The sequence below is a fragment of the Mercurialis annua genome, linkage group LG3 (assembly GCF_937616625.2).
Source record: "Mercurialis annua linkage group LG3, ddMerAnnu1.2, whole genome shotgun sequence".
Lineage (NCBI taxonomy): Eukaryota > Viridiplantae > Streptophyta > Magnoliopsida > Malpighiales > Euphorbiaceae > Mercurialis > Mercurialis annua.
Genome location: NC_065572.1, coordinates 64,633,937 through 64,652,642, shown reverse-complemented (window position 1 = coordinate 64,652,642; position 18,706 = coordinate 64,633,937). Strand labels below are relative to the sequence as shown.

At 33.3% G+C, this 18,706-nt stretch overlaps 1 protein-coding gene across 1 annotated transcript; it reads right to left on the bottom strand.

Moving 5' to 3' along the window:
• Positions 1-4,566: 4,566 nt before the first annotated feature.
• On the bottom strand, positions 4,567-5,427 carry LOC126672857 (uncharacterized mitochondrial protein AtMg00310-like). The gene has a single exon (XM_050366808.1). The coding sequence runs from the start codon at positions 5,425-5,427 to the stop codon at positions 4,567-4,569; it is 861 nt and encodes a 286-aa protein (XP_050222765.1).
• Between the last annotated feature and the right edge of the window lie 13,279 nt (positions 5,428-18,706).

Here is an 18,706-nt window from a genome sequence, read left to right as displayed (position 1 = left end):
CCAAGTATTTGATATAGTATTATTGTATATTTGTAAGGATATTATGCTTGGAAAGGTGTTTATTTTGTAGATTTATGCGTATGGAGTGAAGCGTAGCAATTTGGAGCAAATTGAAAAAAGCTGGAAAAAGTGCCTAGTTCCTCAAAAGTGTCTAGTTCCTAGGAACCAGGCACTATTGAGGAACTGGCCCGGATTACTTTCTGCGAATCCTTTGTGGCCAATTCCTCAAAAGTGCCGAGTTCCTAGGAACCAGGCACTATTGAGGAACTGGCCCGGATTACCTACGAACCTAAAAACGTGAAAATCCTTTTTCAACGCGGATTTGGATCCGATTTCAACTACAACTCTTGCAACACATCAAGGACTCTTCCACTATATAAAGACATCTCAAGATCATGTATTCTATCGAGTTTTTCATTATTTTCTATTCTACAAACAATTTGTCTTAGGTTAATTTTCTTTTAGTCCTTAGTTTATTTTCAAGTCTTAATTCTTCGAAGCTTTGATTCGAAGACTTGTGTTCCGAATAATTCCAGGTTTTTAATTCAAGTATTTTCTTTCATATTATTTAATTATGTTCATTACTTTTGATTTATTAATTTCTTCAATTATGTCTAGCTAAATCTTTTAAATCTAGGATATTGTGAGTAGTATGGGTTTAATTCAAATCTGAAATTTAATATTCTATCTTTCTTTATTCTTGCAATTCTTATTATTGGGATTAATGCTTGTAATTACTTGATCACCAATTACATGATTAAAAATCGATTTGTGAGTAAACGTCATTAAAGCAAGTTGGTTGGAAAAGATAATAAGAACGTAATTATAAAACATGAGTCCGTCCACTATGTTTGCGTTGCGTGGCATGTGTGGATAACTTTTCTTAATGCTTTGTTTATGATTGTCGGGTTATTTTCTATTGTCCTCTAAGCCGTGACAGTAAGGACGATTCGGGGTAATCGAGTTATAAACAATAGGTTAACATCGTCTACGAAATAGGGGGTTAACGAGGTTAGATCTATCCGCCATTGCAAAGAATAATTAAAGTTAGGATTGATAGAGATTAGATAAAGATTTGAAGGATTTCCCATATAAAAACAATATTCTAGGTTTGCTTTTTATCATCGTATTTCCTTATTTTATTTTCAGTTTTAGTTTAATTAATTAAAAATCAAATCAATCAAATTCGTTAGTTCAAATAATAATTAGTTAACTATTTTGGTACTAGATTCAATTCCTCGTGGGTTCGACTTTTACTTATCATTATATTACTTGATTTATCGATATCGTACACTTGCGATTTTGTGTATCAATAAACTCTTTATAACAATATAAATTTACAGTATTAATAATATCTTTATTTGGTAAAAAAAAATATCACACAATCACCACCACAATCAACCTCACTTTGCATCTGCTTTAAGCTTTGGCAAAAAGATAACCGCATTAATGCACCACCAACAACCACAACCACCACCATCCATTGGCTCTAAACCATCTCTATCCATTGTTGTTTTTGTTCGATTTGCTTTGATTCAACCTAATTTGATTGGTTCTATTTGATCCGTTAAAAAGTTCAAATAAAAAAATCACGTTAACATTCAGTTAGTTTGTATTATAAAGATTAATCTTATAAAAGTAGTTTATAATCAGTCTGGAAAAAAAAAAGAAAAATATTCTTTTAATACCTCAAACTGTAAAAAAAAGGAAAAAAACTTGAACTTTTTAAACACTGGTCAAAAATTCTTTTAATACCTCAAACTGGAAAACCGGAAAATTATTTTTATGAAATTCTTTTATAAATTTTTAATAAATTAATTGAATTACATAGCTTATTTTAAACTTATCTTCAATATATTTTCCACTTTAAAAAACTTTAATCTTTTGAACATAATTTATAATCAGTTTACTAAGATTTTATTTTCAGTTTACCTTTCATTTTATAATTCTTTTAAATTTTACAATCAGTTTATTAAAATTTTATTTTCAATTTATTTTTCATTCCTTTTCGAATTTTTTTATTAAAAATTCTTCTTATTTTTAAAAACTTCCAAAGAAAATTCCAATGACTAAAAAATATAGGAAATAACTTCTTATTTTAAGAATGGGCAAGTTATAAGCTTTCTTTAAATTTTGGTAAGTGAAAATTTGATTGGCCGTTTTAAGCTTAATTAGCGAGTCCGCTAGGGTGATTCTAACTTCCTTTATCTGTTTGTTTGAGCTGCAGAAGGCCTTTAATATATCCTTTAGAAGACTCAAAGTTATGACATTATTAATGAATGATATTATTCTGTTAATTCGGAATAAATTTTTTTACTTTAACTTGCAGAAGATACCTTTATTTTTTTTATCCTTTTCGGCTTAAGAATTTAATCAGAAGTCTTTGTTGTTCTGAGTTGATTTCAAACTTGAAAATCATTTTTCACAAAAGTTCGTGGATGCGTTTGAATAAAGAGTAGATTGATCTTATTGAAGCTTCTCAGATATGGGCTGCAAATTAAAGTCTTTTAAGATAAGATATTATGGTCTTCTCTTAGCCAAGTGTAGTCTATTTGTTGGTACTTAGAACCATGTGATTCAGCAGTTCAAATCAAAACTTTCTTTGTAGAAAGTTAATTCTATCTCCGGATAGCTGGCTTGTCCTTGTAATCAAAGTTCTCTATTCTAACTGATTTGGAATTTGAGATTTTATAATTCAAATACATTAAGTGGCAATATGCCCCTTCAACTTGTAAGCAATGGGCAATTAACATATAAATTAATTTTATGGACAAATCTGTACACGAACTTGGTGATTATGGGCAATTTGCCCCATTTTGGCAATTTACCCCTTTAATTTGTGAGTTAATTGTATCCTAAATTGGAAATTTTCCCCCTTAACTTGTAAGTTAATTTGCCAAAATGGGCTAATTGTCCATAATTACCAAGTTCATGTATTAATTTACCGACAAAGTTAATTTATGTGTTAATTGCCCATTGCTTATAAGTTAAAGGAGCAAAGTGCTACTTTGGTCTATTATAGTAAGAGGTGTTTCTTTCTGCTCCTTTATTGATAATTGGGATTCTCTCTTCATGCCATGGAATGTTTTAAATTATCATTTATTTGTAAATGTATTAGATACATTTGTTGTATCGATAGCGTCAGGATCAAATTTCACGGCCCGTGACATGTGTTAGGAAATCAGAATAGTACCTCTGAAATTCGTAACAAATCTTAACACTTTTTACATTTTAGCATCACTTTTAATCATAAATTAGTTTCCTCATAAAACATGAGAGCTATTATCTTATTTTCTTTATTAAATTAAAGCTCAAACCATGTATTCATTTATTGTCTGAAGTAATGCACCTTATATCAATAAGAAGCGTATATTTATATATTAAAATTTACATAAAAACAAGACTTTTAAGACTACTGCGAATTCTAAAATAAAATATTTTTCACATACTCTTTTCATAAATACTTATAAGGAGTAAAATATTTAGAAATATACTTTCAGAATTGACTATGATTTTCTTAAATAAACAAGAGGGAACACGAGTCAGTATAAAACTGATTGAGCTCATATAATTAAGTTAAATAAAATTAAAATCTTATACTTAATTCATAAAGCATATACTTTTATCCAATTATGGAATTGGATGAAACTCTAATACTCGAATCATGCTCTTTTTTATTTCACATCATACATATATAATTAATGATCATGATTGCAATTATCTACAATTGCTCATAACCAAATAACTATTTTTTTTAGAGAAAAAATGAGCTTTATTAATCAATGAATAACGTTTACAAGCTCATTAACCGGAAAAAGGATTTCACCGACAAAACATCTATTCTTACCGAAGAAAACATCCCATTTAGGGCATGGGCAACTACATTACCATTTCTCTGAATGTGACGAAACACCACCTCTTTATCCTTAGCCAACTCTAAGCAATCTTCAACAACGAGCTGGGTATAGTCTAATGTTGCCCATGGTTGCTGTAACCTGTGCACGACGTTGAGAGCATCAGACTCGACGATAACCTGCACTCCCTGGATGTCCCCGACCAACTGCAAACCTAACAGGATGCCTTGTGCTTCAGCAACTTCTACGTCAACAGAGCCATGCAATACTTTTACTCCACATTTTAAAACCTTACCAGAGGCATCACGGCAGACAGCAGCCGCCACAGACAGATTTTTTGGATAACCACCGCTGCGTCAGAGTTAACTTTAACCGCGTTAACCGGAGGAGCTTGCCACACCTCAGATCCATCATCACGACGAGCAGTACCTTTCTGCACCTTCAGGTTGCTCCGGCGAAACTCTGCAACACACTAAAACATCATAGAAACATGCATGCGCTTATTGTTAAAAACAATGTTGTTCCGATCATTCCAGATAACCCAGAGGCACGTGAGAAAGTCCTGAATATCTACCCCTTTCAGCACGGTGAACATTGTTGTCAACCATTCTACCATCGAAGAGGCTTGGAACGAGTCTGTTCTTAAGCTCAATGGTGATAATAGCCATAGACCCCTAACTTCATCGCAGTCCTTTAGAGCGTGCATATCTGTCTACTGCATATCTCCGCACCTAGGGCAAACATTCATCACCGGGACTGACCTTTTCATCAAGTTATCATTGCATGGGAGGGTACCATGGCAAATTCGCCATAGGAAATGCCTAATCTTAGGCAGAATAGGACATCGCCACAACAGCTTCCACAACCCGTTCTGATCATCAACCGTAGAAGGACTAGCTTCGTCTTTGTTAATAATCTCACAAGCTCTGTAATAACCAGATTTAACAGTGTTAAAACCGTGCTTGTTAAGCGGCCAAAAGAGCTTGTCCGGCGGCAATCTCCTGCTAAGGGGCAGCCTCAGAATGTTACCTACTTCCTGTGGACTAAAAGTAGCTGCTAACTTATCTCTATCCCACGTTGCAGAGGAAGCATCAATAAAGTCGCTGGCCTTGCAGTCCGCAGGCACATTAATTTGGCCGAGGGGTTTCATATACTTAGCCGTGGAAATCCAGCTCTCCTTCCTAGCATCAATCGACTTGCCATCACCTACCCGCCACGCTATCCCTGAGTCTATAATCTTTTTTCCTTCCATAATACTGTTCCATGCATAACTAGACCCCGGTCTTGAGCAAGCTTGAAGAAAACTTACATGGGGAAAGTATTTGGCTTTAAATACCCGAGCACAGAGTGATTGAGGAGACTGAATGAACCGCCAAGCCTGTTTCGCTAGCATCGCAAGGTTGAAAGCTCGCAGATTGCGAAATCCGAGGCCTCCCTCCTTCTTTGCTTTGCAAATTTTCTTCCAACTAACCCAGGCAATCTTTCTTTTATCATCGCTACCACTCCACCAAAATTTAGCTATAATGCTCTGCATCTGAGCACAGAGCGAGATAGGCAGTGCAAAACAACTCATAATATAAGTTGGGATAGATTGGGCTATAGATTTAATAAGCACCTCTCTACCCGCCTTAGACAAAAACCGCTCTTTCCACCCGCCTTAGATTGGGCTATAGATTTAACTATTGACAAGACAATTTAATGGACAATTTAAACAAATTACATACACACCAATTTTAATCAAAATCAAATTCACAATTAGATATTTAATCGTGTATGTTATTAACATGTTGGTCTAAATTGCCTTAAAAACAACCAACATACCATTATTGGCCTGAATCTCCCTTTAATTTGTTAAATGAAATTTCTTTTTTCTTTTTTAATGAGATATGTATGTGTTTTTTTGAGTGTTTTGTGATATGTTTTTATGAATTGAGAGTATTTTTCAAATCCGATCAAGGTTTTATGGTTCTGGGCACTCACTTTGTTTGATTCATAACGAATCATGTTTATAAAGTTTTCTTAATTTACTCAGGTTTTTTTATGAGGTTCCAGTTGCAGATTTTTTGATAATTAAGTTTGTATTCGACTTTAATGCAATTATTTGATTCTTAGGGCCTGTTTGGTTCAGCTATTTCTTATAGCTGGTAGCTATTAGTCGTTGCTGATAGTTATTAGCTGTTGTGTGATAGTTGATAGCTGATATCATACGCAATTGGTGAGATTTGATTATTTGTTGTTGTTTATATATAAAATGACCGTAAGAGGCACAATATTTAATTTTATATATTAAATTATAAATATATTATATTATATAATATATAATAAAAACATTAATAATTATTATTTTATGAAAAGTAACATTTAATTTAAAGTTATTTAGATTTTTTTGACATCAGTTGATAGTTGTTTATATAAATAAAATAATTTTATATAATATATAAATGATTAGAGTATTAAAAATAATTTAAATAATTTTATTTATTATATAAACGATATATTCTATTAAAAATAATTTTGTCTAAATAATTAAAATATTAAAACAACTATCAACTGATGTCAAAAAAACTCTAAAATAGAGTTTTCCAACAACAGTTGTTGGAGGTTAAATTTTTTTAAAAAGATTCTTAAAAAAAATCTCAGCAAACGCTTTAATGATTTTTTTTTAAATCTAAAATTTCCACAAAAAAATTAAAACAAATACCCCTAAGTCACTTACTCACTTATAATCGTAGTATAAGTCGCGTTTTCTTAACTAGATCTATATGTCTGTGTTGATGTAAAAATGGTATTATTATATACCGCCTAGTTATTAGGTATCGTCCCTCTAAATTACCCTTTTGCCCTTGAACCAAAGCATAATAATTTGTTTCCTCTCAGTCTTATTTCAATCCCAAAATTATAATGGCTGATTACGATTTCAATTCATCGAAAAACAAGTATTAAAATTTTGGAAATTTTTTAGATATATTTTTGTATTGTTTTAAATTAATTTCTTGGGGATGTCCCCAAATGCGTCTCACCATATGGTAGGACGTTTGCACAAAACGTCCCACCATATGATGGGACGTCTTGTGCAATTGGTGGACGCAAAATGGGGACGTCCCATCATATGGTGGTGTAAGAAAATACCTTAAGGGTCCTTACTTGACCCTCAATCCTATTTCCTTTCCCGTAATGTGGTCTAATTAGGAATCTTATTTTCTATAGGAAGTAAGATATACCTAATTGATTTGGTTATTAAATAGGAGATCTTTTCCAATTATGACTCTACCTTGATGGACGGTTGAGATTAAGTTTTAGGGGAAATCCTAATTGGAATTTCGGTCCTCTCTTCTCCTATATATAGTGCTTTTGGACCATCACAAAATCACACCAACAAACACATAACTAAAAGATATATAGGCAAGAGGAGAGAAACCGAAACTCTTCATTATAGTGTATATTCTATTGTTCCGCATTCGTAATCGCTATGGAAGGAGGTATTCTTCTATCTCTCTTTTATATTAGTCTATTTGTGATTATCATGTTTGTTCAAAGATCTTAGGGTTCATGTAAATTAACTTACATGTGGTATCAGAGCTTAGTTTATCGAACACATGATTGTCCATAAAATAAAATAGACTTAAATTGTCATAATCAATTTTATATAATCAATTGTAAAATTTCTGTTTTAATGATCGCCTTATTAGTGCAAGAATTTATAAATTATCTAATGTATTTGCACTTAATCTTAATGACAGACGAAACATTATGACAACACTTTTGTTTTATAATAATAATAATTATTATTTTTCGGCAACTGCTAATGAATAATCAAGTGCAAACAATTGTAATGTTGTGCTTTACCATTTTTTTTTTGATCTTATTGTTTAATTGGCCTTGATTTTAATTTATGGTAGCTGTGTATATTATAGTTGTTGGTAACATTAATGGTTTTAATGATGAAAGTAAAACAAAATATAAACAACTGTTTATTAAACTTTATATATATATAGTCATATTTTTTATGACTCTGCATGCATATGAATCAAATTGCAAATTCAAAATAGAACTTAAACATTAATTTACTTTCTAATTGAGTTGTGTACGTGGTATTGTCAATTTTGAATTTATTGTTGTATACATTATAACTGATGAACTGTATTCACTTAGGTTCATATTAAAGAAATTTAATGTGTTAAATTATGCTGTAAACTTCAATTAAAGACTATAAATTATAATTTTATTATATTATCATTATTATGATTTATTAGTCAATATATAAATAATTAATTGTCCACAGATAATTAAAAACTATATTTTGATTAATAATAAAGAAGTAATTTATATATAGACTAAGAAAATCCACAGATTTTTTATGTGTCTAATTAAAGTAAATATATTACTTAATTATGCATGATGAATATTATGACTTTTAATGGTATTATTTGTAGAATTTATAGTGACGTCCCACAGGAGCACTATATTTTCTTGTCATATATATTCAAATTGTATGTGTTGTTTATGTTTTGAATGCCTTAAAATTTATTCTTATCTCTACAAATTGCAGCATCTTTTCCTGCGCATTTGTCATCATCTGTCTCATCTGTCCCACTTCTCACGGGAATCAACTTATCAGAATGGAAAGAGAAAGTTGAATTCACCTTGGGAGTACTTGATCTGGATTTGGCTCTTCAAATTGAAGAGCCAGCTCTTCTTACAGAAACAAGTAATGATGAACAAAAGGCTCTCCATAAAGTTTGGAAGAAGTCTAACAGATTGAGTCTTATGTTTTTACGTATGACAATTGCTAGAAACATCAAAACTTCCCTACCTAAACCGATAAATGCTAAGGATTATTTACAAGTAATAGAAGATCGGTTTAAGACTGCAGACAAATCCCTTGCGGGGTAACTTATGGAAGATCTTACAACCATGAAGTTTGATGGCACACTCTCAATGCATGATCATGTCATTGAGATGACGAACCTTGCGGCAAAGCTAAAGAATTTAGGAATGATGGTGGACGATTCTTTTCTCGTTCAGTTTATCCTAAATTCTTTGCCCTCTCAGTATGGACCTTTCCAAATTCATTACAACGCCATTAAGGATAAATGGACGGTGAATGAGTTGGCTAATAAATTGGTTCAAGAAGAGGGCAGGCTAAACCAACAAGGTATTAAGGTTGCACATCTTGTCCAAGGAGTTGGATCTAAAGTTGAGAAAAGGCATAACTCAAGCCATAAAAGAGCACCACCCAAAATGAATGATTCTAATCAATCAAAAGAGAAGAAGGCAAAGAAAGAGGCCAGGTGCAATTTTTGCAATAAACCTGGACACTTTCAGAAAGATTGCCAAAAACGAAAGGAATGGTTCGAAAAGAAAGGTAACCCTATGGGTTTCGTAAGCTTTTTTGAATAAAACTTTTCTTATGTTACTTCTCATGCTTGGTGGATTGATTCTGGTGCTAATGCTCATGTTTCAAATTCCATGCAGGGATTTCTTACGACCCAAACCATAAGCCCAAGTGAAAACTTTTTATTTATGGGAAACCGAGACAAAGCGCCAGTTGAAGCTATTGGCACTTATCGTCTTATTTTGGATAGTGGATTTCAGTTAGATTTATTTCAAACTCTTTATGTTCCATCTATTTCTCGTAATTTAGTTTCAGTAAGTAAACTTGATAGTGCTGGTTTTAAAGTTAATCATGGAGATGGTTGTTTTAATTTATTTTTAAATTCTAGCCGTATTGGTTCTGGAATTCTAATTGATGGACTTTATAGATTTAATCTTGCTAGTCAAATTTCAGAAACCCATCTCACCCTGCATACTAATGGTGAAACAAAACATAAGTCGTCTAAAAACGACTCTTATTTCTTGTGGCTTAAAAGGCTGGGACACATTTCCATTGAAAGAATAAAGCGATTGGTGAAAGATGAAATTCTTCCAAGTCTTGATTTTACCAATCATAAAGCATGTGGAGATTGCATTAAAGGAAAGCAAACTAAACATACAAAGAAAGGAGCCACAAGAAGTACACAGCTTCTTGAAATCATACATACAGATATTTGTGGACCTTTTGACGTTCCAACATTTGGAGGAGAGAAGTATTTCATTATGTTTATCGACGATTCCTCACGTTATTGTTATCTCTATCTATTGCATGAAAAATCTCAGTCTGTGGACGCTGTACAAGTGTTCATAACTGAAGTTGAAAGGCAATTAGATAGAAAAGTGAAAATCATAAGATCAGATAGAGGTGGTGAATTTTATGGAAGGTATGATGAAACAGGACAACATCCTGGAACTTTTGCAAAACTTCTCTAAAAAACTTGGAATTGTGGCCCAATACACAACGCCTGGTTCTCCATGGCAGAATGGTGTAGCTGAAAGGCGAAATCGTACTTATATGGGAATGGTTAGATCAATGATGAGTCATGCCAATTTACCAATATCCTTGTGGATGGATGCTTTACGAACCGCTGTTTACATTTTAAATCGGGTTCCTAGCAAAGCAGTTCCAAAGACCCCTTTTGAACTGTGGAAAGGCTGGAAACCTAGTTTAAAACATCTCCAAATTTGGGGATGCCCAGCTGAGGCTCAAATTTACAACCCACATGAAAAGAAATTTGACTTCAGAACGATCAGTGGTTACTTTATTGGTTACCCTGAGAAGTCCAAAGGATATAGGTTTTATTGTCCTAACCATAGTACAAGAATTGTTGAAACCGGAAATGCTAGATTCTATGAAAATGGCAAAATCAGTGGGAGTGATAAAACGCAAGATGTGGTCATTTAGGAAATAAGGGTACCTATTCCTTTACCCTCAATTTCGAAAGATGTTGGGAATCTCCGAGTTGTCGAACAATTTGACAATGAGGAATACCCAAATAATGATCCACAACTTCATAATGAGATTATTGCCAATAACGATCATATGGTTGAAGTACCAGAGGAACCAGCATTAAGAAGGTCTACTCGTGAGAGAAGATCAGCTATTTCCGATGATTATTTGCTTTACCAAGTAGAATCTGATATTGGGATTATTAAAGATCCGATTTCATACAAACAAGCCCTTAAAGATGTTAATTCTAATAAATGGATTGATGCTATGAAAGATGAATTAAAATCTATGGCTGAAAATGAAGTCTGGGACGTTGTTCAATTGCCTACAGGACATAAGCCAGTCGGGTGTAAATGGGTCTTCAAAACCAAATGCGACTGCAATGGCAATATTGAACAACATAAAGCTAGACTTGTAGCCAAAGGTTTTAATCAGAAAGAAGGCATTGATTATACTGAGACCTTTTCCCCAGTGTCCAGGAAAGACTCTCTTAGAATTATCTTGGCATTAGTAGCTCATTATGATCTCGAGTTACATCAAATGGATGTGAAAACCGCCTTTCTTAATGGAGACTTGCAAGAAGAAGTCTACATGCGTCAACCTGAAGGCTTCATTATCGAAGGTCAGGAAGACATGGTCTACAAACTTAAGAAATCAATATATGGACTGAAACAAGCTTCGAGGCAATGGTATCTAAAGTTTGACGAAACCATTACTGTTTTTGGTTTTAAGGAAAACATTGTTGATCCATGTATATACCTCAAGATCAGTGGGAGTAAGTTCATATTTTTGGTACTGTATGTTGATGACATCTTATTGGCCAGTAGTGATCTTGGTCTTTTACATGAGACTAAGCGTTACTTATTTGAGAACTTTGAAATGAAAGATATGAGCGAGGCATCCTATGTGATTGGAATAGAGATATTCTGTGATCGATCACTTGGAATTCTGGGACTGTCTCAGAAAGCCTATATTGATAAAGTTCTAGAAAGATTTGGCATGATGACATGTTTTTCTAGTGTTGTTCCATTGCATAAAGGAGACAAACTTGATCTTGATCAATGTCCGCAGAATAAATTGGAACGTAAAGAAATGGAAAGTTATCCTTATGCTTCACTTGTTGGGTGTTTGATGTATGCACAAGTTTGCACGAGACCTGACATTAGCCATGCAGTTGGCATGTTAGGCAGATTTCAGAGTAACCCAGGACTCGCTCATTGGAAAGCTGCAAAGAAAGTGTTGAGATATTTAAAAGGAACAAGAAATTACATGCTCACATATAGAAAATCAACACATCTACAGATGGTTGGATTTTCTGATTCAGATTTTGGTGGATGTTTAGATTCTAGACACTGCACTCTTGGCTATGTGTACCTCTTATCTGGAGGTGCAATATCATGGAAAAGCCAGAAATCTGAGTTGCTCTATACATCTACTATGGAAGCTGAATATGTGGCATGTTATGAGGTGCAAATCAAGGAGCATGGTTGCAAAATTTTGTCTCTCAGTTCGGGGCTTTGAGCTTCATCTCTAAGCCTTTGACTATTTACTGTGACAATAATGCTGCAATCCAATTCTCCAAACATGATCGAATATCTAAGGGAGCCAAACACATGGACCTTAAATATCTATCACTGAAACAAGATGTTAGAAGAGGAAAGTTTGTCATTGATCACTTAGGCACGAATGATATGGTTGCAGACATATTTACGAAAGGACTACCTCCAAAGCCTTTTCAGAAACACACTGAAAGTATGGGCCTTGAAGATAGCTCCTAGTTATTACTTTTCTGACCATTTATTATGCCTGTATTTGACATTTATTATTGAGCTCTTAATAGAATTCTACATTTTTTTCATTCTGTTTTTCATTGAGTACACATATTATTTTTTGGACTTATGATAACAGAATTCGTCTTTTTAAGACATTATGGGACCATTATAAAAACTCCTGATAATGGCCTAATTATGATAGTTGTTAATAACGTGGTACATGGAAGGAAGCATGTTGCAAAATGATGTAACCGCCATGACTCACATTAACTACTAGATTAATCAAGGCACTTATAGCAACCGACTAAAGACAGGTTTATCTTTTTATGCGCGCCTTATGATTTCTAATGAAAATATTAATGAATATTCCTAACGACCAAGTGGGAGATTGTAAGAAAATACCTTAAGGGTCGTTACTTGACCCTCAATCCTATTTCCTTTCCCGTAATGTGGTCTAATTAGGAATCTTATTTTCTATAGGAAGTAAGATATACCTAATTGATTTGGTTATTAAATAGGAGATCTTTTCCAATTATGACTCTACCTTGATGGACGGTTGAGATTAAATTTTAGGGGAAACCCTAATTGGAATTTCGGTCCTCTCTTCTCCAATATATAGTGCTTTTGGACCATCACAAAATCACACCAACAAACACATAACTAAAAGATATATAGGCAAGAGGAGAGAAACCGAAACTCTTCATTATAGTGTATATTCTATTGTTCCGCATTCGTAATCGCTATGGAAGGAGGTATTCTTCTATCTCTCCTTTATATTAGTCTATTTGTGATTATCATGTTTGTTCAAAGATCTTAGGGTTCATGTAAATTAACTTACAGGTGGGACACAGTTTGAAGACATTTCGAAATAAAAATTAGAAAACAATTGAAATAATTATTAAAATATTTCGTCTCATTTTCTGTTAAATTTCAGTATTTTTATTTAAAATTTTTATTATTCATTTTTCGTCTTTAAATGTGAGTTGAAAAAATTTAAATATAAAATTTAAAATTATGAAAAATAAACGAGTATTTAGTTAAAAAAAAATGAAGCGACACCTAATAACTTAAGGGTAATAGATAGTAGCGACATTTGAAGAGTTGGCCCAGTGGCCTAGCTCTTATGACAGCGTAAGGTTAGAGGTTCGACCTCCAACCCTCTTTGGCTGTGTTGTCTATTTAAAAAAATATCTATAATAATAATTAATTTCTGTTAATTCCTGCTAACAATTAGAATAGGTTTATCTTTGATTAAAAAAAAGGTCGTTGCGCACTTAAAAAAAAAAATTAGAGGCCGCAATTAATGCACACCAGAGGAAATTACCTTAAAGAAAATCAAGAAAATGTCATCATTCCGCACTAGCTGTTGCCAATCCACGTGATGATGATTTTATATTTTATGAAATATACTAAAATGTCAAGCCACGTGATTTTGATTACACATTTTATGAATTATATTAAAAAGTCAAGCCACGTGATGATGATACCATGGTTTATGAACTTAATGACAATTTATTAATTTTAAAATGTCTTATAAATGATATAAACTTATTAAAAGTCTTTAAAAATTAAAATGAATACTCACATAATAAATAAATATTAATTTTATAATAAAACAACATGATGTGCAAATTATTAATTTTTAAAATATATAAATTTAGCTAACACTTTTAAATATTCAATTTCTTATTTTATTAAAAAAATAACGACGTCTTTTAGAATTTATAAGATAATTTATATATTCATTTAAAGTCTCTGAAAATGATAACAACTCAGATTATAAACAAGTGCCTAATCCAATACCTTTTATTTACACAAAATGTATATTAATTATTCTTTTTATGTTTTTGTTAATTTTAATCATTGTTTCATGCATTTTTTACATAAATAATATATTAAAATAAATTTATATTAGCTCGAGATTGCATGTAATTTAGCTCATAAAAGTATATAAAATTCACTTATTAGTGAACTTAATTGAATTCTAATATAGGTTGTTTACCACAAAATTATATGCATTTAATTAGCTTTCACTATGCTGTGAGATGGCCGTTTGAAACATGCGACCCTCTTTTTGACCTCAGTGGGCAGGGCCAGTGGCTTGTCACTTTGGCTACGATGATCTCTTTCGATGCACAAAAATAGTCTCTACTGCAACAATCAAAACAATGATTGCAAATTTTATAGAGACAAGTGGAGCGGTTCGCAATAGCGCTGAAAATAGAATCCTTTCCACACTCAAAACAACACAGGTAAATTCTGATAACATTGACAAAAATATAGCAATTGCTAGTAACAATTATTTTGCTGTAGAGATTGGTGATAAACCAAAACAGACATATGCTAATATGGTTAATCAACTCCCAAAGATTATCTCTACACCTCCTTCAACAGTAGCATTAAAAGTTTCGCATCAAGCTTTTAACAAAATATTAGAACTATGTAAGAATTCTTTGGTGGACCTTGAAAAGGGTGAGACTCCTTGGAGACATAATGACCTAAAGCAAATAAGAAATGTTGTTTGGGGTCTTTCTATGAATCGGAAATTGATTTCAATAGGTAAAGGATTTTACCATGTCATCTTGATAACAATTGAAGACTTGAATATGATTTGGAGTAGAGGTTCTTTTAATCTTAATGCAGGGGTTATTCGATTGATGTATTGGACTGCCGGATTCGATGCAACAACACACAAATTATCTACGGCGTATGTTTGGGCGCGTATTTATAATCTCCCTTGAAAATCTTAGGATATTCAAATTATTTCTGACATTGCAAGGGGTATAGGAGTGCCTTTACTAATTGACAGGAATACAATTAATGGATAATTTGGGCATTTTTCTCGGATTTTTATTGATATTGATCTAAAAAAGAAGATTCAGTTTACATTGAGGGTGGATACATATGACTTAAAAATTTGGGTAAACTTGGACTAAGAAAATTTGCCGGATTTATGTTAAGCTTGTGGATTCGGTAGTAAATTGTCGAAGAAATAAACATGATAGTTAAAATCAGTTTGTGGAAAAACAGAAAAATAAAACGGATGGTCTTGCTGAAAATCAAGCAGGCACGCGCTATAAATCTCGAGGGAGGTCTATCAACCGTCGAGTTTGGAGAAGGAAGAGATCAGTTTTTGAGATTTCAGTTAAGCATATCGTTTATAGTATTGAGAAGGATATCAATCAAAAGAATGATCTTCATACGATTACAATGAATTCCAATTATGTGGAATCAGTTAGAGTTGCTTCGGGAGATAACATGAAGGAGAAGCAAATAGTAATATCGCTCAAAGTAAAGGTATGGATGAGAACCAAATAGTTTCTTGATAACGATATAAATAATATTGACGCAAGAGCTGTTGCAGTAGTTCCTCGGATCGAGATGAGAAGATTTGGTTGATTCAGATTCCTCAAAGGATACTTCAGATACATAAATGCAAATATTGACAAATGTTTTCAAACAGTTGATTTTCAGAATTGGTCAAATAATATGTAAGAAGAAGAATACTAGACTACAGTTCAAAAAAAAAATTCGGGTATTAGAAAAAAATTCAGGTAAATCTTTCTCAAAAATTCTCCAAAAAATCAATAAAGCTAAATTTATGAAGGTCAAATAAGATGATCCGATATTCTTGTAAAAATAAAAAAAAAAAAATTTCAGTTTTCAGATTTGATAGTCTCCATCAATAATTTTCAATTTTAAAACTTGATGGTCTCCTTTAATATTGGCAGTTTAAAGACTTGCGTCGGTCCCCTCAATGTTGGCAGTTTAAGGACTTGCGTCGATCCCATTAATGATATTTAGTTTTAAGACTTGATGGTCTCCTGGAATATTAGCAATTTAAGGACCTGTTTCGGTCCCAATTAATAATTTTCAGTTTTAAGACTTGATGGTCTCCTTCAATATTAGCAGTTTAAGGACTTGCGTCGGTCCCATTAATTAATAATATTCAGTTTTAAGGCTTGATGGTCTCCTTTAATAATAGCCTCACGATCGGGCCATCAATAAAACCGAACTTGCGTTTAGCCATTAAAGAATTAATCATGGACGAAGAACATTCTTTGTAGTTTCGCCTTTCAGAGTCACCGGGCAAATTTTAAGACCTTAGTGATCTGAAGGATGAAGATAACATGGAGACTTGAAGTGCGGTACGGTGGCACCGACTTCCTTTTTCATGTGATAAATTAGAAGTGTCGTACGGTGGAGGCGGCGAATATGGCGGCAACGACGAGTATGGCGGAATTATTTATATAGAATTATGTACAAAAATTTAAAGGGGGTGGGAGGTGATATTGATCTGAAAAATAGCCAAAATCACCTCCCTAAAAGTATTAATTTAGGGTTTGTGTTTAGATGAAGGATCGGTTTGGCTCTGATATCATATGAAATTAGAGAAGGAAGATTATGAAATAGAATGATGATGTTGTTATATATAATTTGGTGATTACAAATATATATTGAGACAAGAGTATTCACAATAGAATAGACTTCTAATGTAAGATGTCTTTTAAATAGAATATGATCAACACATATATTCCAATAATAATAGATTCTGGTGTCAACCGAGATAGAAAAAAATTCATTGGGTCAAATGGAGTGATATGTGTAAGGCCAAATGCTTGGGTGGAATGTGTTTTAGGGTTTTTTAAGGCTTTAATAGAGGTCTGTTGGCGAAACAAGGATGGAGAATTCACACTCAATTAGAATCCTTAATGGTAAAAGCTTTCAAGCAGAATAAAGGATCACTTTACCCCCTGAACTTGGCACAAAGTATCAAAAATGTCCAAATTGAGAAAACCGGATCACCTTTACCCTGAACTTGTCAAAACCGGTACAAAAACACCCCTTATGCTGACGTGGCACTTAATTGGAGAGTGGATTTCTAATTAAACTTAATTTATTTTAATTAATCACACTTATATACTAATTAATCACAATTAAACTCTAATTAACCTAGGGACTTTTTTGAACTTTTATCCAAAAAAATTCAATTTTTTTTTTACTTTCCGGCGAGGAGGACCTCCTCCTCGCCGGAAGTCTGTTCTCTCAAGAACAGACCGGCGTGGTCTGTTCTCTCAAGAACAGACCGGCGTGGTCTGTTCTCTCAAGAACAGACCGGCGTGGTCTGTTCTTGAGAGAACAGATCTGGGTCTGTTCTTGAGAGAACAGATCTGGGTCTGTTCTTGAGAGAACAGATCTGGGTCTGTTCTTGAGAGAACAGACCATCACGGTTTGTTCTTCTTGAGAGAACAGACCCGCCGGTTTGTTCTCTTGAAGAACAGACGGCGATCTGTTCTTCAAGAGAACAGACCGACGGCGGTCTGTTCTTCAAGAACAGACCTGGGTCTGTTCTTCAAGACCCATGGGTCAATTTTTGACCCATGGGTCTGATTTAATTTTAAAAAAAATTGATTTTTTTAAATAAAAATATAAATTTTAGGGATTAATTTGGTATATATATAAAAGTTGGAGGACTAATTTGTAATTTTTAAATTTGAAATTAAAAGGATGAAATTGTCCCTTTTTAAAATTGTTAGGTATTAATTTAAAATGTTTAAAAAAATTAGGACCATTTTCAACCTTTTTCAAGCAAAAACCACCTTAGAAAACCAAAACCACTATTAAAACCGGAGAGTGAGGTACACTCTCTAAGGTGAGAGTGGGGAGGGGGGTTTTTGTACTAAATTTGACAAGTTCAAGGTAAAAGTGATCCCGTTTTGCTAATTTGGACGTTTTTGATATTTTGTGCCAAGTTTGGGGGGTAAAGTGATCCTTTGTTCGAGATATTTTATGAAAAGTGGCTTCATGGAGGCTAGTGCTTCAAGAATTACCTCTTTCACTTGGAAGAACATTATTTAGGGAAGATGTATTCTAGAGGCAAGAACTAGGTGGATCATTAGCAATGGAAATTCTATCAGAATCTACAAGGATAGATGGGTTCCTAGAGAAAGGTTTTGAGTCTTATAAAGATGGATGAACAAACTACAGTAAGGCACTTGATGAATAAATAAAGACAATGGAATGTGAGTCTGGTGCAAAGTCTCTTTAACCAGGAAGATGTTGATCTGATACTTAGCATTCCTCTCACCTCCTACAACCATAATGATAGTATAAGATGGCACTATGAGAAAGATGGCGCCTTCACAATTGGTTACAGGTTAGAAATGGAACTTAAAAACAAACCTTTCCCCAGCAAACCAAGAAATGTGCATCAGATGGTGGAAAAATTTGTGGACGCTATCCTTACCTTCCAATGT

Coding starts and splice junctions, on each gene's coding strand:
- LOC126672857 (XM_050366808.1), bottom strand. CDS start 5,427: ATGAGTTGTTTTGCACTGCCTATCTCGCTCTGTGCTCAGATGCAGAGC.